Below are 22036 nucleotides of genomic sequence, written 5' to 3'. Positions count from 1 at the left end.
GTGTTATATTGTGTCCCCCAGCAGACATTTGTGTTATATTCTGTGCCCCCCAGCAGACATCTGTGTTATATTGTGCCCCCAGCAGATATGTGTTATATTATGCCACCCAGCAGACACCTATGTTATCCTGTGCCACTCAGCAGACACCTGTGCCACCCAGCAGACACTTATGTTATCCTGTGCCACCCAGCAAACATCTGTGTTATATTCTGTGCCACCCAGCAGACACCTGTGTTATCCTGTGCCACCCAGCAGACATCTGTGTCATCCTGTGCCACCCAGCAGACATCTGTGTCATCCTGTGAACCCAGCAGACACCATGTGCCACCTAGCAGACACCTGTGTTATATCCTGTGCCACCCAGCAGACACCTATGTTATCCTGTGATACCCAGCAGACACTTGCGTCACCCAGCAGACACCTATGTTATCCTGTGATACCCAGCAGACACTTGCGTCACCCAGCAGACCCACAACATCAACATGTGCCACCCAGCAGACCACAGTACCAACAGGTGTCACCCAGCAGACCACAGAAATAACATGTGTCACCCAGCAGATCACAACACCAACATGTGTCACCCAGCAGACCACAGCACCAACATGTGTCACCCAGCAGACCACAGCATCAACATGTGTCACCCAGCAGACCACAGCACCAACATGTGTCACCCAGCAGACCACAGCAGCAACATGTGTCACCCAGCAGACCACAGCATCAACATGTGTCACCCAGCAGACCACAGCACCAACATGTATCACCCAGCAGACCACAGCACCAACATGTGTCACCCAGCAGACTACAGCAGCAACATGTATCACCCAGCAGACCACAGCACCAACATGTGTCACCCAGCAGACCACAGCACCAACACGTGTCACCCAGCAGACCATAGCACCAACATGTGTCACCCAGCAGACCACAGCATTAACATGTGTCACCCAACAGACCACAGCACCAATATGTGTCACCCAGCAGACCACAGCATCAACATGTGTCACCCAACAGTCCACAACACCAACATGTGTCACCCAGCAGACCACAGCTTCAACATGTGTCACCAAGCAGACCACAGCACCAACATGTGTCACCCAGCAGACCACAGCATCAACATGTATCACCCAGCAGACCACAGCATCAACATGTATTACCCAGCAGACCACAGCATCAACATGTATCACCCAGAAGACCACAGCACCAACATGTGTCACCCAGCAGACCACAGCACCAACAAGTGTCACCCAGCAGACCACAGCACCAACATGTATCACCCAACAGACCACAGCATCAACATGTATCACCCAGCAGACCACAGCATCAACATGTGTCACCCAGCAGACCACAGCACCAACATGTGTCACCCAGCAGACCACAGCATCAACATGTGTCACCCAGCAGACCACAGCATCAACATGTGTCATCCAGCAGACCACAGCACCAACATGTGTCACCCAGCAGACCACAGCATCAACATGTGTCACCCACAGCACCAACATGTATCACCCAGCAGACCACAGCACCAACATGTGTCACCCAGCAGACCACAGCACCAACATGTATCACCCAGCAGACCACAGCAGCAACATGTATCACCCAGCAGACCACAGCACCAACATGTGTCACCCAGCAGACCACAGCATCAACATGTGTCACCCACAGCACCAACATGTATCACCCAGCAGACCACAGCATCAACATGTGTCACCCAGCAGACCACAGCACCAACAAGTGTCACGCAGCAGACCACAGCACCAACATGTGTCACCCAGCAGACCACAGCATCAACATGTGTCACCCAGCAGACCACAGCACCAACAAGTGTCGCCCTGCAGACCACAGCATCAACATGTGTCACCCAGCACCAACAAGTGTCACCCAGCAGACCACAGCACCAACATGTGTCACCCAGCAGACCACAGAACCAACATGTGTCACCCAACAGACCACAGCATCAACATGTGTCACCCAACAGACCACAGCACCAACAAGTGTCACCCAGCAGACCACAGAACCAACATGTGTCACCCAACAGACCACAGCATCAACATGTGTCACCCAACAGACCACAGCACCAACAAGTGTCACCCAGCAGACCACAACATCAACATGTATCACCCAGCAGACCACAGCACCAACATGTGTCACCCAGCAGACCACAGCATCAACATGTGTCACCCAGCAGACCACAGCATCAACATGTGTCACCCAGCAGACCACAGCACCAACATGTATCACCCAGCAGACCACAGCATCAACATGTGTCACCCAGCAGACCACAGCATCAACATGTGTCACCCAGCAGACCACAGCACCAACATGTGTCACCCAGCAGACCACAGCACCAACATGTGTCACCCAGCAGACCACAGCACCAACATGTGTCATCCAGCAGACCACAGCACCAACATGTGTCACCCAGCAGACTACAGCATCAACATGTATCACCCAGCATTAAATATCTAGTTCCCCAGTATGACACAACTCTCCATATGTTTCGCGATAAAGAATTAAATATAAATACTTCACCTAAGTTATCAATATATAAACCAAATCATTTGAAAATATTTTGATAATACTTCGAAATGTTGTTTGCAAATCAATTTATGTATTTAATGAAAATGTTAGTGCATTTTTCCCAGCAATGTTAATTATTGTATATGATGACTTGTCAATGGACGTAGTGTTGCATTGGCCTTACGAAACATAGGTAAGAATATATAAAGATATATAAACCCCAGAGTTCACTTACCCCACAGAGCGTTATTACAGAAAGTCGACACGGGCAAGAGAAAACTTCAGCCTGGAAGCACCGCGCGTCACACCCCCTCAAGCGTCGAAGACTGACTGACTCGCTTCTCTCCCATGCCGCCCACAGCCCTCCTCGCCCCGCCCACCGGCGGCGCTGCCACATACCACAAACCTGTTGAATTTACCCCTCCCGTAATGGCAACAATTTTGTTTTTATACATTTTGGCGTTTTCTTTAATAGAATTTTGATCAGTTCACCCCTCTAGAGCACGAATTGACACGGTTAATGCGGTAGAGAGATGTGTTATGCGGGTATTTGGTATTCTATGTGCGGGTGGGTTATGTGGGTGATTGTTATGCGGTAAGGCTCATGTTGTGACAATACTGGCTGATCAATCGCTGTGGATAAGTGGACATATTGGGAATGGATTACACTTTGAGTGGATCGAACACTAGGAAATATAGTTTCAGTGGATCGAACACTAGGAAATATAGTTTCAGTGGATCGAACACTAGGAAATATAGTTTCAGTGGATCGAACACAAGGAAATATAGTTTCAGTGGATCGAACACTAGGAAATATAGTTTCAGTGGATCGAACACTAGGAAATATAGTTTCAGTGGATCGAACACTAGGAAATATAGTTTCAGTGGATCGAACACTAGGAAATATAGTTTCAGTGGATCGAACACTAGGAAATATAGTTTCAGTGGATCGAACACTAGGAAATATAGTTTCAGTGGATTGAACACTAGGAAATATAGTTTCAGTGGATCGAACACTAGGAAATATAGTTTCAGTGGATCGAACACAAGGAAATATAGTTTCAGTGGATCGAACACTAGGAAATATAGTTTCAGTGGATCGAACACTAGTAAATATAGTTTCAGTGGATCGAACACTAGGAAATATAGTTTCAGTGGATCGAACACTAGGAAATATAGTTTCAGTGGATCGAACACTAGGAAATATAGTTTCAGTGGATCGAACACTAGGAAATATAGTTTCAGTGGATCGAACACTAGGAAATATAGTTTCAGTGGATCGAACACTAGGAAATATAGTTTCAGTGGATCGAACACTAGGAAATATAGTTTCAGTGGATCGAACACTAGGAAATATAGTTTCAGTGGATCGAACACAAGGAAATATAGTTTCAGTGGATCGAACACTAGGAAATATAGTTTCAGTGGATCGAACACTGATTATGGGGAAGTCTAGCATGTGTCTGGAGCCTCACGATAATTTAAACTATCTTTTAAATATAATTTTTATCTCTGTTCTAGTGTCACTCTGTCACTAAGTTGCTGCTAGTGTAACACTGTCACTAAGTTGCTGCTAGTGTAACACTGCCACTAAGTTGCTGCTAGTGTAACACTGTCACTAAGTTGCTGCTAGTGTAACACTGTCACTAAGTTGCTGCTAGTGTAACACTGCCACTAAGTTGCTGCTAGTGTAACACTGTCACTAAGTTGCTGCTAGTGTAACACTGCCACTAAGTTGCTGCTAGTGTAACACTGTCACTAAGTTGCTGCTAGTGTAACACTGTCACTAAGTTGCTGCTAGTGTAACACTGTCACTAAGTTGCTGCTAGTGTAACACTGTTACTAAGTTGCTGCTAGTGTAACACTGCCACTAAGTTGCTGCTAGTGTAACACTGCCACTAAGTTGCTGCTAGTGTAACACTGTCACTAAGTTGCTGCTAGTGTAACACTGTCACTAAGTTGCTGCTAGTGTCACACTGTCACTAAGTTGCTGCTAGTGTAACACTGCCACTAAGTTGCTGCTAGTGTAACACTGCCACTAAGTTGCTGCTAGTGTAACACTGACACTAAGTTGTTGCTAGTGTAACACTGTTACTAAGTTGCTGCTAGTGTAACACTGCCACTAAGTTGCTGCTAGTGTAACACTGCCACTAAGTTGCTGCTAGTGTAACACTGCCACTAAGTTGCTGCTAGTGTAACACTCTAAGCTGCTATATATTCAATATAATTCCCGTTTGTAAAGAGTCACAAAAACCTGTATTTAAGTTGATCAAGGTCCCCCTAAGTTTACTACAGACCATCCCCAGGATGCAACCCACAACGGTTGTTTACCTCCCGGGGAATGCTTTTACTGTTGGGTGAACAGAGGTATCAAGTGAAAGAAAACGTGACCAATCATTTCTGCCCCCGCCTGGTGATCTCGATTGTGAGTCAAGAACGTAGACCACTGTACTATAGGGCTATAAATGTGCAAGTATTTACCTGAGGATGACCATATCTCTAATGTCCTCGACAGGGACAGGAATCCGGCGGCTTGTCTTAAGTCCCCTAGGGGTATTTTTTTCCAATTTGAACTTTGAATAATTGCCTATATACAAGAATAAGAGTAATTGGCTGCCAGGGTCATTAGTTTTCTCAATTGAGGTCACGTAAAGCAGTCAAGACACTCTGAGTTCTCAAATACCATGTCATTACAGTTGTTTGTTGTTTAAGATTCGCTACCTGGAACAAAGTTCAAAGTAGCACCGGCTATGGTGAGCCCGTTGATAGTCATTACAGACGCTGATGGTTTGATGGGGCGGAATATTAGTAAACAAAGATTTGCCGTGGTAAATATTGAGGCCAGGGAGGGTGTCAGGAATGGGCGTCTCGGTAAGGTTGGGACCTTCATGTGCCTCTATACACGTTATAAATATTGTATGTATTAACATATTCGAATTATAAATATAATATATATCAACTTTAAATTAGAGGAACAAACAATATACAAGTGTTTACCATAAAATATAACACAACACTCGTTTTTTATGAATATCTTTCATAGAAAACGAAATTAAATTATTTTTTCGTAGATGATAAACTTAAAAGAAATTCAGAAATTAAATCTCATAATAATAATTTACCGGAATTTACCTGAGGACTACTATCTCACGAGTGGCCTCTACAAGGACAGGAAGCCGGCGGCTTCAAAATATACATTAGAATATGGTACTACTGTTGCATTAGGTTGCATCCTGGGATTCGTCAGTACTTGGCATGGCCTCTATCAAGCCTAAAGAATACAGAATGTATTCACCGAGTTGTGCTTGCGGGGGGGTTGAGCTCTGCTCTTTCGGCCCGCCTCTCAACTGTCAATCGATCAAAAAAAATTCACACACACACAGCTGTCTAACTCTTAGGTACCTATTTACTGCTAGGTAACAGGGGCATTAGGATGAAAGAAACTCAGCCCATTTGTTTTCCGCCATCGCCGGGGATCGAACCCTGACTCTAAGATTACGAGTCCCAAGCGCTGTCCACTCAGCCACAGGCTCTTCCCCTACATCACATGTCTTACACCACACGCCCTTCGAATTTCTGCCACAATCCACACCAACTATAGGTGTATTTACGGCGAGGTGGTGGCTGACAGGCACGACCACCGTAGCCTACTCTGCCAAACCACAGTGGGATGGCACTCGAGGCACAGTGAACTTAACATCAAGAGGAGCCTCACCACAGCTGGATGCCCAGCTGAGAGAGAGCCCCGTTACCTAACGCCCCGTAACTCTGCTGCTCTTATTGGTCGCCCGGATGGTATCACAGCAAACCCCTGGAAGAATGGTAAGCAGTTGGTGTGGGACTACACATGTGTATCAACCCTGGCTAACACCTACATTGACTTCAGCGTTACAGCTTATCATAATGTGCAACTTATGATAATCAGCTTTGTACCTTATATGTAACTCTTTTTTTGTAATAAAGTTTAATATTTTATGTTTAAATGTTACAAGATATACATTGGTTGATACAAAGAGTGCTTAAAGGTTATGGATCTCTTGAAGCTCCTCCGCTTCAGGACAGGAACCGAGGATGCAGCAGGGTTTTCCCCTCTGGATCGTATATAAGCCTACACTAGAAAGTTAACTTTATAATCTATTAAAAAATAGGTAGGCATGTCTATTAGGTAGACATTATAACATTAAAAAGACCTATTAATTCATCTGTGGTTCCGGATTGCGTCAAAGATTAGAGGAAAATATATAATGCTCAGTTACATAATGATTTATTTGATTCTCGATTGTTAATTATAAATTAAATAATAATAATAATAATAATAATAATTTTATTCACAAGAAAGTACAATGGGTTGGTGATATTACATAAGATTTGTATTTTTACATTTTTGCAATGCCACTAACACACATAGCGTTTCTGGCAGATAAATAATGCCTTCATATTTACAGGAGCGCCTTTTAAGTTAAATTAGTTAAGCAGTGGAAATAGACGCATACTGGACTGGAGTAAGAACCTGAACCGTTTTTACTTCTGTGGCAACATCTGTTGTGGCAATATCAGGTGTAACAAGAGCGACTGAAGCAGAAGCTCTGGTAGAAGCAATATCATGGGCGGAGGTTGAGGCTTTCAAGGTGACGTCAGGTTCAGAGATCGTAAAGACTAAATTCTCAGATTGAGCCACTTTGGGAGTGTCCGTGGGCAAGTCTGAAGCTGCTACTCTAAATCCTGTAGATGGTGAAGCACCGTATTTCCTCACTTCGACGTCTCCGTCGGGGTTGACGTAGGCGAAGCTGCCGTAGGTACGCCCCAGGAAATCTCGGGTCTCCACCCTGGTGCTTGGGCCGCCCCAGTGAGCGAAGGAGTACTGTCCAGCTTCATCCTGGGCGTGGAACTGACCTCCCACGAAAGGTTTGCCCACTGAAGGCAGGGGAGGATCAGGGGCGAACAGGGGTTCAGGGGCTGCAGCCACCACTACAGGAGCGGGAGCCACAACAGCAGCTGGCGCAGAATGTTGGACTGGAGTAGCCACCAATCCAGGGGCGGGAGATGCAACAGCAACTGGTGTGTCCACCTCGTTCTCCGTGGCAACAACAGCTACGTTTGCAGATTCTACTGGAGTGAATAACTGTAATTTAGCCGCTACGGTAGATGAGGCACCAGACTCTACTGGATAAGTCACCTCCACTCCTTGGTCTATATACTGAACTGGAGTAACAGTCTGGATCTTAATGGCAGCTTCTTCTGGAACGTAGATCTGGGTAGACGCATACTGGACTGGAGTAAGAACCTGAACCGTTTTTACTTCTGTGGCAACATCTGTTGTGGCAATATCAGGAGTAACAAGAGCGACTGACGCAGAAGCTCTGGTAGAAGCAATATCATGGGCGGAGGTTGAGGCTTTCAAGGTGACGTCAGGTTCAGAGATCAAAAAGACTAAATTCTCAGATTGAGCCACTTTGGGAGTGTCCGTGGGCAAGTCTGAAGCTGCTACTCTAAATCCCGTTGCTGGTGAAGCACTGTATTTCCTCACTTCGACGTCTCCGTCGGGGTTGACGTAGGCGAAGCTACCGTAGGTACGCCCCAGGAAATCTCGGGTCTCCACCCTTGTGCTGGAGCCGCCCCAATGGCCGAACGAGTACTGTCCTGCTTCGTCCTGGGCGTGGAACTGACCTCCGACGTAGGGCTCGCCCACTGAGGGCAGAGGGGGATCAGGGGCCAGCAGGGGTTCAGGGGCGGCAGCGACGATTACAGGTGCGGGAGCCACACCAGCAACTGGTGCAGCTACTTCTACCCCTGAGGCAACATCAGCGGAGGAAGCATATTCTACTGGAGTTTCCACCTCTACATTTGTGGTAACAGGAGCTGGAGCAACATATGTGACCGGAGTAGCCAACCGGATCGTCTGGACTTCTGTGGTAAGAGGAGCTAAATCAGTATATTGGACTGAAGGAGTCGGCTCAACAGAATGACTTTCTGTAGCAACAGAAGCTGCGAGACCATACTGAACTGGAAGAGTCGTCTTTGTCTTATGGAATACAGTGGCAACAGGGTCAGGAGCGGAGACTTTGATAGGAACAGCATCCTGGATAGTAGCAGCATCCTGGACGGGGTTTGCCTTCAAGGTGACGTCAGGTTCAGAGACAATAAAGGCTAAACTCTCAGACTGAGCCACTTTGGGGGTGTCCACGGGCAAGTCTGAAGCTGCTACTCTAAATCCTGTAGATGGTGAAGCACCGTATTTCCTCACTTCGACGTCTCCGTCGGGGTTGACGTAGGCGAAGCTGCCGTAGGTACGCCCCAGGAAATCTCGGGTCTCCACCCTGGTGCTTGGGCCGCCCCAGTGAGCGAAGGAGTACTGTCCAGCTTCATCCTGGGCGTGGAACTGACCTCCCACGAAAGGTTTGCCCACTGAAGGCAGGGGAGGATCAGGGGCGAACAGGGGTTCAGGGGCTGCAGCCACCACTACAGGAGCGGGAGCCACAACAACAGCTGGCGCAGAATGTTGGACTGGAGTAGCCACCAATCCAGGGGCGGGAGATGCAACAGCAACTGGTGTGTCCACCTCGTCCTCCGTGGCAACAACAGCTACGTTTGCAGATTCTACTGGAGTGAATAACTGTAATTTAGCCGCTACGGTAGATGAGGCACCAGACTCTACTGGATAAGCCACCTTCTCTCCTTGGTCTATATACTGAACTGGAGTAACAGTCTGGATCATAATGGCAGCTTCTTCTGGAACGAAGATCTGGGTAGACGCATACTGGACTGGAGTAAGAACCTGAACCGTTTTTACTTCTGTGGCAACATCTGTTGTGGCAGTATCAGGTGTAACAAGAGCGACTGAAGCAGAAGCTCTGGTAGAAGCAATATCATGGGCGGAGGTTGAGGCTTTCAAGGTGACGTCAGGTTCAGAGATCGTAAAGACTAAATTCTCAGATTGAGCCACTTTGGGAGTGTCCGTGGGCAAGTCTGAAGCTGCTACTCTAAATCCCGTTGCTGGTGAAGCACTGTATTTCCTCACTTCGACGTCGCCGTCGGGGTTGACGTAGGCGAAGCTACCGTAGGTACGCCCCAGGAAATCTCGGGTCTCCACCCTTGTGCTGGAGCCGCCCCAGTGGCCGAACGAGTACTGTCCTGCTTCGTCCTGGGCGTGGAATTGGCCTCCGACGTAGGGCTCGCCCACTGAGGGCAGGGGAGGATCAGGGGCCAGCAGGGGTTCAGGGGCGGCAGCGACGATTACAGGTGCGGGAGCCACACCAGCAACTGGTGCAGCTACTTCTACCCCTGAGGCAACATCAGCGGAGGAAGCATATTCTACTGGAATTTCCACCTCTACATTTGTGATAACAGGAGCTGGAGCAACATATGTGACCGGAGTAGCCAACCGGATCGTCTGGACTTCTGTGGTAAGAGGAGCTAAATCAGTATATTGGACTGAAGGAGTCAGCTCAACAGAATGACTTTCTGTAGCAACAGAAGCTGCGAGACCATACTGAACTGGAAGAGTCGTCTTTGTCTTATGGAATACAGTGGCAACAGGGTCAGGAGCGGAGACTTTGATAGGAACAGCATCCTGGATAGTAGCAGCATCCTGGACGGGGTTTGCCTTCAAGGTGGCGTCAGGTTCAGAGACAATAAAGGCTAAACTCTCAGACTGAGCCACTTTGGGGGTGTCCACGGGCAAGTCTGAAGCTGCTACTCTAAATCCCGTTGCTGGTGAAGCACCGTATTTTCTCACTTCGACGTCTCCGTCGGGGTTGACGTAGGCGAAGCTGCCGTAGGTACGCCCCAGGAAATCTCGGGTCTCCACCCTGGTGCTTGGGCCGCCCCAGTGAGCGAAGGAGTACTGTCCAGCTTCATCCTGGGCGTGGAACTGACCTCCCACGAAAGGTTTGCCCACTGAAGGCAGGGGAGGATCAGGGGCGAGCAGGGGTTCAGGGGCTGCAGCCACCACTACAGGAGCGGGAGCCACAACAACAGCTGGCGCAGAATGCTGGACTGGAGTAGCCACCAATCCAGGGGCGGGAGATGCAACAGCAACTGGTGTGTCCACCTCGTTCTCCGTGGCAACAACAGCTACGTTTGCAGATTCTACTGGAGTGAATAACTGTAATTTAGCCGCTACGGTAGATGAGGCACCAGACTCTACTGGATAAGCCACCTTCTCTCCTTGGTCTATATACTGAACTGGAGTAACAGTCTGGATCTTAATGGCAGCTTCTTCTGGAACGAAGATCTGGGTAGACGCATACTGGACTGGAGTAAGAACCTGAACCGTTTTTACTTCTGTGGCAACATCTGTTGTGGCAGTATCAGGTGTAACAAGAGCGACTGAAGCAGAAGCTCTTTTAGAAGCAATATCATGGGCGGAGGTTGAGGCTTTCAAGGTGACGTCAGGTTCAGAGATCGTAAAGACTAAATTCTCAGATTGAGCCACTTTGGGAGTGTCCGTGGGCAAGTCTGAAGCTGCTACTCTAAATCCCGTTGCTGGTGAAGCACTGTATTTCCTCACTTCGACGTCTCCGTCGGGGTTGACGTAGGCGAAGCTACCGTAGGTACGCCCCAGGAAATCTCGGGTCTCCACCCTTGTGCTGGAGCCGCCCCAGTGGCCGAACGAGTACTGTCCTGCTTCGTCCTGGGCGTGGAATTGGCCTCCGACGTAGGGCTCGCCCACTGAGGGCAGGGGAGGATCAGGGGCCAGCAGGGGTTCAGGGGCGGCAGCGACGATTACAGGTGCGGGAGCCACACCAGCAACTGGTGCAGCTACTTCTACCCCTGAGGCAACATCAGCGGAGGAAGCATATTCTACTGGAGTTTCCACCTCTACATTTGTGATAACAGGAGCTGGAGCAACATATGTGACCGGAGTAGCCAACCGGATCGTCTGGACTTCTGTGGTAAGAGGAGCTAAATCAGTATATTGGACTGAAGGAGTCAGCTCAACAGAATGACTTTCTGTAGCAACAGAAGCTGTGAGACCATACTGAACTGGAAGAGTCGTCTTTGTCTTATGGAATACAGTGGCAACAGGGTCAGGAGCGGAGACTTTGATAGGAACAGCATCCTGGATAGTAGCAGCATCCTGGACGGGGTTTGCCTTCAAGGTGGCGTCAGGTTCAGAGACAATAAAGGCTAAACTCTCAGACTGAGCCACTTTGGGGGTGTCCACGGGCAAGTCTGAAGCTGCTACTCTAAATCCCGTTGCTGGTGAAGCACCGTATTTTCTCACTTCGACGTCTCCGTCGGGGTTGACGTAGGCGAAGCTGCCGTAGGTACGCCCCAGGAAATCTCGGGTCTCCACCCTGGTGCTTGGGCCGCCCCAGTGAGCGAAGGAGTACTGTCCAGCTTCATCCTGGGCGTGGAACTGACCTCCCACGAAAGGTTTGCCCACTGAAGGCAGGGGAGGATCAGGGGCGAGCAGGGGTTCAGGGGCTGCAGCCACCACTACAGGAGCGGCAGCCACAACAGGATCTGCAGCCTCCAAAACAGTAACGGTATCCTGAATTGCAGGCGTAACCTTGATGAGCGGGGCGTGGCTGGCAGCGGTTGTGAGGGCGTTGATCTGAGGGACGGAAGACCTGAGAATCGTCACTACTGGTGGATCGCGTGACGGCGGGAAAGCGTAATCCGTTCGCGTTTCTCGCTTCGTGGGTCTAGCGGCACAACACACCACTGCTACCGCTAAAATCTGAAAGACGTGTTGTTTACATGTAGTGGCTTAGAATTTTCTTCGGGCAGATAATGACATGTATCTCCTTTATCCCGGTGTTACATAACCGTGAACTGCATCTAAGGGAAGGGACAGAAACCACTTCCAACTAAAAGTTAAACAAGTACATTTCTCAAGACCATACTAAATTCTTTGTTTACTTGGACCAGTCGAGATGCTAAAGAGTAAATATCTTAAAATATTTTAATACGCAACAGATAATTAATATACAAATTCAGTATAAACACTAGTGCATTGATAGATAATTTTCACTGAGAGTAGATGTGTGAAGCGGACTACTATACTGACCAGAGCTCTCATCCTGGTGGCGGCCAGTGGCGCTCCTCGGAAGACTTGAGTAGGAGGTGAGGGTCGCCTTCTTATATATATCCTCTCATCACCCCCCCCCCCAACCCCCGTCTCCCTGCCCTGACAAGATATTTACACTCCACCCTGCTCCTCTTCCCCTATAAGGAGTGATCTCCTTCCTCTCTGGTCCATGAAGAGCTAAACTCCTTTCTCATCCTCCTCCTCCGGACTGTCTTAAAGACTTAATTCCGATAGTCCAAGTGATTGGGCATCGCGCATTCATTCCGTACTTATATCTTAGCTCCTTGTCTTCATATTCTAGCTCCTTGTCCTCATATTCTAGCTCCTTGTCCTCATATTCTAGCTCCTTGTTCTCATATTCTAGCTCCTTGTCCTCATATTCTAGCTCCTTGTCCTCATATTCTAGCTCCTTGTCCTCATATTCTAGCTCCTTGTCCTCATATTCTAGCTCCTTGTCCTCATATTCTAGCTCCTTGTCCTCATATTCTAGCTCCTTGTCCTCATATTCTAGCTACTTGTCCTCATATTCTAGCTACTTGTCCTCATATTCTAGCTCCTTGTCCTCATATTCTAGCTACTTGTTCTCATATTCTAGCTCCTTGTCCTCATATTTTAGCTCCTTGTTCTCATATTCTAGCTCCTTGTCCTCATATTCTAGCTACTTGTCCTCATATTTTAGCTCCTTGTTCTCATATTCTAGCTCCTTGTCCTCATATTTTAGCTCCTTGTTCTCATATTCTAGCTACTTGTCCTCATATTCTAGCTACTTGTCCTCATATTCTAGCTCCTTGTCCTCATATTCTAGCTCCTTGTTCTCATATTCTAGCTCCTTGTCCTCATATTTTAGCTCCTTGTTCTCATATTCTAGCTACTTGTCCTCATATTCTAGCTACTTGTCCTCATATTCTAGCTACTTGTCCTCATATTCTAGCTACTTGTCCTCATATTCTAGCTCCTTGTCCTCATATTCTAGCTACTTGTTCTCATATTCTAGCTCCTTGTCCTCATATTTTAGCTCCTTGTTCTCATATTCTAGCTCCTTGTCCTCATATTCTAGCTCCTTGTCCTCATATTCTAGCTACTTGTCCTCATATTTTAGCTCCTTGTCCTCATATTCTAGCTCCTTGTCCTCATATTCTAGCTCCTTGTTCTCATATTCTAGCTCCTTGTCCTCATATTTTAGCTCCTTGTTCTCATATTCTAGCTCCTTGTCCTCATATTCTAGCTCCTTGTCCTCATATTCTAGCTACTTGTCCTCATATTTTAGCTCCTTGTCCTCATATTCTAGCTACTTGTCCTCATATTCTAGCTCCTTGTTCTCATATTCTAGCTCCTTGTCCTCATATTCTAGCTACTTGTCCTCATATTCTAGCTCCTTGTCCTCATATTCTAGCTACTTGTCCTCATATTCTAGCTACTTGTCCTCATATTCTAGCTCCTTGTTCTCATATTCTAGCTACTTGTCCTCATATTCTAGCTACTTGTCCTCATATTCTAGCTCCTTGTCCTCATATTCTAGCTACTTGTCCTCATATTCTAGCTCCTTGTTCTCATATTCTAGCTACTTGTCCTCATATTCTAGCTCCTTGTCCTCATATTCTAGCTACTTGTCCTCATATTCTAGCTCCTTGTTCTCATATTCTAGCTCCTTGTTCTCATATTCTAGCTCCTTGTCCTCATATTTTAGCTCCTTGTCCTCATATCCCAGCTCCTTGCCCTCATATCCCAGCACCTTGTCCTCATATCCCAGCACCTTGTTCTCATATCCCTTGCAAGAGCTATATAGTCACACTGGCTTGGCACTTTCTATTGACAATTTCCAACCCACCCCATCAAGGCTTAACTCCCTCCCCATTCCACCCCATTACATTAATTTCATTTGGTTCTCCCTATCCAATTTCCCTTAGGAACTTACCTCAATCCACCGAAAGTACCTACAGTTTACCCAAAAGAATAAAAAGTGTTATTTAGCTTGTTCGTCATCAATTTTGTGAACATGGTCAAGCCTGCCTAACGGTCGCTGGTGGTGGTGGTAGGGTTGAATGATGGGCGGAACTAGCCCGTAAATAGGAGTGACACAGGGATAATAACCAGGATCAGTTCGCAACTGGCCTTGGAACCCTAGGTAACGACATCCCTCGACCGTATGGAAAAGAACATAAGGTCTTAAATCGCATCTCATGGTCACTGGACTCCACAATCTAGGCCCCCTCTGCGACTCTTGCACACAAGTACAGAAGGTCTATACTCCCTTCACAGGCGAATTTATGGAGAACAGATGATGCTCGAGGAAAAAATCCCTGGGTAAATACAGGTTTGGGAATAGGGTTGTTGGTTTATGGAGCAAATTGGGATCGCGGGACTGTGTTAGGTATAAGTTAGACTCATATATGAATGAGTTGGGTTGGGGATTGTACAGTTTCCTCTATTCTTAGGTCGTTATCGTGCGTGTGAGGGCATCCTCTCTGCCCCCCCCCCCACTCATCCACCCACCTGACCATCACTGATGCGACATCTTCCAAAACTGGATCCCTGAGGTTGAAGGACACGCTGGTATACCTGTTGCTTTGATTTACTTGCTTAGTTTACCAGGTGTAGATTTACTTGCTTAGTTTACGAGGTGTAGATTTACTTGCTTAGTTTACCAGGTGTAGATTTACTTGCTTAGTTTACCAGGTGTAGATTTACTTGCTTAGTTTACCAGGTGTAGATTTACTTGCTTAGTTTACGAGGTGTAGATTTACTTGCTTAGTTTACGAGGTGTAGATTTACTTGCTTAGTTTACGAGGTGTAGATTTACTTGCTTAGTTTACCAGGTGTAGATTTACTTGCTTAGTTTACCAGGTGTAGATTTACTTGCTTAGTTTACCAGGTGTAGATTTACTTGCTTAGTTTACCAGGTGTAGATTTACTTGCTTAGTTTACCAGGTGTAGATTTACTTGCTTAGTTTACCAGGTGTAGATTTACTTGCTTAGTTTACCAGGTGTAGATTTACTTGCTTAGTTTACCAGGTGTAGATTTACTTGCTTAGTTTACCAGGTGTAGATTTATTTGCTTAGTTTACCAGGTGTAGATTTACTTGCTTAGGTTACGAGGTGTAGATTGACTTGCTTAGTTTACCAGGTGTAGATTTACTTGCTTAGTTTACCAGGTGTAGATTTACTTGCTAAGTTTACCAGGTGTAGCTACACATGGGTCTCTTCAAAAAGCGCAAGGGTGAAAGGGAACGATCAGGAGAAAACGATAAGCCATTACGACTATATAGCCCTTGGAAGGGATCAGGATAAGGCTTTGGGATGGGACGGGGGTGAAAGGAATGGTGCTTAACCACTTGTGGACGGTCGGGGATTGAACGCTGACCAGCATGAAGCGAGGCCGTCGCTCTACCGTCCACCCCCAAGTGGTTGGGCAAGAGTCAAATGACGATTCCCTGATCAATCGTCAACGGTATCATCAACTTATAGTGTACATGAATAGCATTCATCAGTGAGTTAACGTAACACATGATGAGTTAGTGATTTTCACCTTATTTTTTTTTTTTTTTTTTTTGAGATATATACAAGAGTTGTTACATTCTTGTAGAGCCACTAGTACGCGTAGCGTTTCGGGCAAGTCCTTAATCCTATGGTCCCTGGAATACGATCCCCCGCCGCGAAGAATCGTTTTTTCATCCAAGTACACATTTTACTGTTGCGTTAAACAGAGGCTACAGTTAAGGAATTGCACCCAGTAAATCCTCCCCGGCCAGGATACGAACCCATGACATAGCGCTCGCGGAACGCCAGGCGAGTGTCTTACCACTACACCACGGAGACTGCCATATAAGAAAGCTTCGAGTCATTGACCAATAACATACACAGGAGAGGAGCAGCGGAGGAAAAGAAGATGTAAGAGAAGCTTGTGAAATGAGCCGCCCCATCTCAGGCTCCCTCTCTTAGTCCTTTCCCTTTTCCCTCGAATCACCCCATAGAATCTCACCCTTTCCGGAATCCGGAATCTCTCCCTTTCCCACAGGGTGAGATTCCGGGGCGACCACACCCAACCGGGGACCCCGTGGGGGAAAAAAAATGATTCAGGGGAGTTTCCCTTCGGCGTGCCTGACGCCTCTACGTCTTAAAACCCACAAAAACAAGCGTGTTTGAGAGCTTCAGAGACGCCGAGTAACCCACGTCCCGGCGACGACCGACTCCGTCCTGTGAACTGTGGACGGGTTACCTTAGATCAGGGGAAGAGTTCGGTGCTTCAGATGGTGGAAGCAAGAGCGCCGGAAGGCCGTCATGGTGGACACAGCGTCAAGTTCAAGTATGTTTATTGAGATAAGCAATAAATACATCTCAAAGGGATAGAGTAGCTTAGGCTATTTCTACCCCCCGTCACAGCGTCCACCGTACCGTGGTGCTACGCCATCAGAGGCTCAAGCCGTCGCCGCCACAACCCGTTTGACACCGTCGATGCAACAGTGACCTTGCAACTCCGCGCAACTCTCCTGCTGACGTCACGCAGCAACATACATTTATACCCAGGTTGGTGCACAGTGAGAGAGACATCCACAGTTACAGCCCCGCTCCTGTGCCAGGTAAGGCTACTACGGGCTCACCATAGCCCGCGCTACTTGCCCCGCTCCTGTGCCAGGTAAGGCTACTACGGGCTCACCATAGCCCGTGCTACTTGCCCCGCTCCTGTGCCAGGTAAGTCCACTACGGGCTCACCATAGCCCGTGCTACTTGCCCCGCTCCTGTGCCAGGTAAGTCCACTACGGGCTCACCATAGCCCGTGCTACTTGCCCCGCTCCTGTGCCAGGTAAGTCCACTACGGGCTCACCATAGCCCGTGCTACTTGCCCCCGCTCCTGTGCCAGGTAAGTCCACTACGGGCTCACCATAGCCCGTGCTACTTGCCCCGCTCCTGTGCCAGGTAAGTCCACTACGGGCTCACCATAGCCCGTGCTACTTGCCCCCGCTCCTGTGCCAGGTAAGTCCACTACGGGCTCACCATAGCCCGTGCTACTTGCCCCGCTCCTGTGCCAGGTAAGTCCACTACGGGCTCACCATAGCCCGTGCTACTTGCCCCCGCTCCTGTGCCAGGTAAGTCCACTACGGGCTCACCATAGCCCGTGCTACTTGCCCCGCTCCTGTGCCAGGTAAGTCCACTACGGGCTCACCATAGCCCGTGCTACTTAGAACTTTTTGCCCCTAGTCGCTGAATCTAAAACAATAACAACAGCACATTGAGACACAAACCCCATCCCCCAGATCTCCAGAATCAGCTATTGATACTGGTAATGGCGCCAAAGAGCCTCCACTTACGGGTTCGCCATAGCCCGTGCTACTGGCAACTTTATATTCCGAGTAGTTGAATAAAAAACAACACCAACACAGTGAGAATGTGTCCCCACTGCCAGAACTTACCTGTAGTGCAAGGAAGTCGGTCGACCGAGCGGACAGCACACTGGACTTGTGATCCTGTGGTCCTGGGTTCGATCCCAGGCGCCGGCGAGAAACAATGGGCAGAGTTTCTTTCACCCTATGCCCCTGTTACCTAGCAGTAAAATAGGTACCTGGGTGTTAGTCAGCTGTCACGGGCTGCTTCCTGGCGGGTGGAGGCCTGGTCGAGGACCGGGCCTCCACCTGCAGTTTTCAAAATATCCCAAACATCCCAAATTCGATACCTGAGCCATATTTTAGACTCAAATTCTGGCTCTCTGCACCTATTCGCAGTTTGAAATTCCGAATTTTTATACCAAAAATGTGCCAATTACTGAAAGCAGAGGTGGGTCACATTTTGCCCAAACCCCCCTGTAGTTTTCAAAACATCCCAAACATCCCAAATTCGATACCTGAGCCATATTTCGGACCCAAATTTTGGCTCTCTGCACCTATTCGCAGTTTGAAATTCTTAATTTTTATACCAAAAATCTGCAAATTACTGAAAGCAGCGATTGGTCACATTTTGCCCAAACCCCCCTGCAGTTTTCAAAATATCCCAAACATACAAAATTCGATACCTGAGCCAAATTTTGGACCCAAATTCTGGCTCTCTGCACCTATTCGCAGTTTGAAATTCCGACTTTTTATACAAAAAATATGCCAATTACTGAAAGCGGCGGTGGGTCACATTTTGCCCAAACCCCTCTGCAGTTTTCAAAATATCCCAAACATCCCAAATTCGATACCTGAGCCATATTTTGGACCCAAATTCTGGCTCTCTGCACCTATTCGCAGTTTGAAATTCCGACTTTTTATACCAAAAATATGACAATTACTGAAAGCGGCGGTGGGTCACATTTTGCCCAAATGGGCAAATTTTGTCATGGGCAAAATATGACCCATCGCCGTTTTCAGTAATTGACATATTTTCGGTATAAAAAGTCGTAATTTGAAAATGTAAATAAGTGCTGAGAGTCAGAATTCGGCTCGTAAATCACTTTTCAATATATCTGAAATGTTGGAAATTTGACTCCTGAGCGTGATTTTTGAGCCGACTGCGATCCCCGAGCGCTGTTCACTCGGCCACGAGGCCCCTGCGCGTACATGGGTGCGTGTAATGCCGTAATGGAGGGATGTGACTAGAGTCCTTATGAGCGAGCGCTGTAAGGCTCCATCTCCCTTAACACTTCACTACAGCATCTCTGTATCAACATCTCCTTCCAAGGTTGAGGAACGGTTGCTCCTGCAGTACTTTATATAAGAACTTCGGGCTCACCATAGACCGTGCTGCCTGGAACTTTTTGTTCCAGGTAGCGAATCTTAAACAACAACAACATGTAGTACTGATCATAGTTACCAGTACCAGGTACCTCAAGCACCTCAAGGTAACCTCAAGCACCTCAAGGTAACCTCAAGCACCTCAAGGTAACCTCAAGCACCTCAAGGTAACCTCAAGCACCTCAAGGTAACCTCAAGGTAACCTCAAGGTAACCTCAAGGTAACCTCAAGCACCTCAAGGTAACCTCAAGCACCTCAAGGTAACCTCAAGCACCTCAAGGTAACCTCAAGGTAACCTCAAGGTAACCTCAAGCACCTCAAGGTAACCTCAAGCACCTCAAGGTAACCTCAAGCACCTCAAGGTAACCTCAAGCACCTCAAGGTAACCTCAAGGTAACCTCAAGGTAACCTCAAGCACCTCAAGGTAACCTCAAGCACCTCAAGGTAACCTCAAGGTAACCTCAAGGTAACCTCAAGGTAACCTCAAGCACCTCAAGGTAACCTCAAGCACCTCAAGGTAACCTCAAGGTAACCTCAAGGTAACCTCAAGCACCTCAAGGTAACCTCAAGCACCTCAAGGTAACCTCAAGCACCTCAAGGTAACCTCAAGCACCTCAAGGTAACCTCAAGCACCTCAAGGTAACCTCAAGGTAACCTCAAGGTAACCTCAAGCACCTCAAGGTAACCTCAAGCACCTCAAGGTAACCTCAAGCACCTCAAGGTAACCTCAAGCACCTCAAGGTAACCTCAAGGTAACCTCAAGGTAACCTCAAGGTAACCTCAAGGTAACCTCAAGGTAAAGGTAACCACAACACATGGGGGAGTAGGGGTAACTATCAGGTGTACCTAGTACTCCTCCCTCTCTCAGTGCTCCATGATCCACTACCCACTATCACCACCCCACGCCGCCCCCATCACCCTACCCAATACCCATATTACCAGCACCAAGGTCACCCCCCCCCCCTACCCCTCACCTGTACCTTGATGGCCTTGAGCTCCGGGGCCCACCTGGGGCGTGACCCTGGGGCAGGGGGGGGGGGCAGGGGGGGGGGGGCAAGGTCGTCCTCAGTACAGCATGAACCGTACTTCTCAAGACCTAATATAGATCTTTAAGACTTCATAAATACCACGTCTCTGTTCGTCATTCCCCTTCTCCATTGTCATCCATCCACGTCACCCATAAATGTCACCCATTGCCTTCCATCCATGTCATAAAATATATGGCATCACCCCCCCCCCAAGCCACCATCCACCATGCTCCACAATGTGAGGATACCATCTAGCCTCTAACCTCTCATCCCTTCCTACGATGGGCAAACGTTTCCATCAAACACAAGCAGCATGCACCCCCGCGTCAAGTTTAACAACACAGTTACAACTTGGGGACTTTTGGAGACTTTCGGCGCTGTGGAGAGGGAAAGACCTGCTGCATGGGTAACAGCTTCTCTGTATCAACCTACCCTGGCTTTGCGCCCTGGAGAGGCCACTCCAGACTGACAACCAGAGCGCAGGGGGGGGGGGTAGAAATAGCCTAAGCTACTCTATCCCTTTGAGATGTATTTCTTTCTTGTCTCAATAAACATACTTGAACTAAAACGCAACTCCGTAGTCTCCTGAGACTGATGGATGCCTACTGCTACAACCCATCAACAACACTCCAAAGGTTCCAAATGATGTTCGTAATAAATCAGTAAGCACTACCAGGAGGTAGTGGGCCGGGGGGGAGCCTAGGAGAAGTGGCTGGGGACCGCAGCCTTCCCCCGCCCCGCCCCGCCTCGCCCCGTAACGCAAGGTCACTACGAAGTTCACGGACGGGTAGAAAAAGTGGAATTATGCCACGCGTCAATCGTTGAGGGTGAGGAGTGTGTGCTCGGGGAGGATGGGGCCGCGTTGCTAGGGAAGATGACACACAATAGCAGATGTATGATGACCAAACCACACACCAGAAGGTGGAGAAACGACTTCGTTTCGCTCCGTCCTTGGACCATCATCAGGTCGTGCGTGCTCGTCTGTGGTAGAAAATAATAATAATAATAATAATAAATTACTCCTACCTTCTTCTCTTACCTGCTCCTCACCTCATTATTTCCTTATTTATTGGCCCGTTCCTTTCAACACGATTAGAGTTTTTTGGACAACGGGAGACATCTCCCGTCACGCAGGGTGCAGTCGCACCTCCACAGATCTCCAGTATCAGCTCTTGATACTGGTAATGGCTCAAAAGGGCCACCACTTACGGGCTATTCATGCCCGTGCCACCTCTTGTACGTACTGCCCGTACGACCCCGTGTCAACAAGACACGGGGTCACCATAGCTCGTGCTACATGAACATTTCGTTCTGAGTAGCTAAATCTAAAACAACAACATTCAACAAGAGTTACGGGCTATTCATGCCCGTGCCACCTCTTGGGTGGCTTAATCTTCATCAATCATCAATCAATCCAACAAAAGCAGCTGAATTAAATGCAATATCCACAGTGACTACAATGGTTAGAAAAGCAGTTGCAGAATGTGACACACTAGTGAACACTCTACAACTACCTCCGCCACCAAGATAATATCATTAAAACTAGACTAAAACCAGCGCGCTGGTAACCTACCCCCTTATAGTTAAAGTAAAGGGGGGAATAGGTTAAGGTCACGTTTGTTAAGAAAGTTGGAGCATTTAGGTTATGTACTGAGAAAGGTAAGAGTCAACAGCAACAAAGGTTCATGTTGAGTATGTTGTGTATCAGAGCCAAGTCGACAAGACGGCGTCTGTCTTTCCCTTCTCCACACGGG

The 22036-nt window shown here is 47.8% G+C and overlaps 2 protein-coding genes across 3 annotated transcripts in view; one reads left to right on the top strand and one right to left on the bottom strand.

Annotated features, from left to right (window-relative positions):
• Positions 1 to 423: 423 nt before the first annotated feature.
• On the top strand, positions 424 to 2463 carry LOC138351644 (mucin-2-like). The gene has a single exon (XM_069303650.1). The coding sequence runs from the start codon at positions 424 to 426 to the stop codon at positions 2461 to 2463; it is 2040 nt and encodes a 679-aa protein (XP_069159751.1).
• A 4358-nt stretch (positions 2464 to 6821) lies between these two features.
• LOC123772782 (streptococcal hemagglutinin) overlaps positions 6822 to 22036 on the bottom strand; it is a 36131-nt gene continuing 20916 nt past the window's right edge. Inside the window, exons 1-2 of one of the 2 annotated variants that reach the window (XM_045766152.2) lie at positions 12530 to 12571; positions 6822 to 12199 (exon numbers count right to left, since the gene is read on the bottom strand). In XM_045766152.2, the coding sequence (XP_045622108.2) occupies positions 6983 to 12199; positions 12530 to 12541 (5229 nt within the window). In that variant the 5' untranslated portion in view covers positions 12542 to 12571 and the 3' untranslated portion in view covers positions 6822 to 6982. Of the gene's footprint in view, positions 12200 to 12529; positions 12572 to 22036 lie in introns of those variants that run through there. The other variant, XR_011222517.1, reaches the window with a different exon arrangement.

Source organism: Procambarus clarkii, chromosome 50 (genome assembly GCF_040958095.1).
Source record: "Procambarus clarkii isolate CNS0578487 chromosome 50, FALCON_Pclarkii_2.0, whole genome shotgun sequence".
Classification (NCBI taxonomy): Eukaryota; Metazoa; Arthropoda; class Malacostraca; order Decapoda; family Cambaridae; genus Procambarus; species Procambarus clarkii.
This window is presented reverse-complemented; position numbering and strand designations above follow the sequence as displayed.

What these genes read in the sequence shown, in the direction of transcription:
- LOC138351644 (XM_069303650.1), top strand. Translation starts at nt 424, where the DNA reads ATGTTATCCTGTGATACCCAGCAGACACTTGCGTCACCCAGCAGACCC.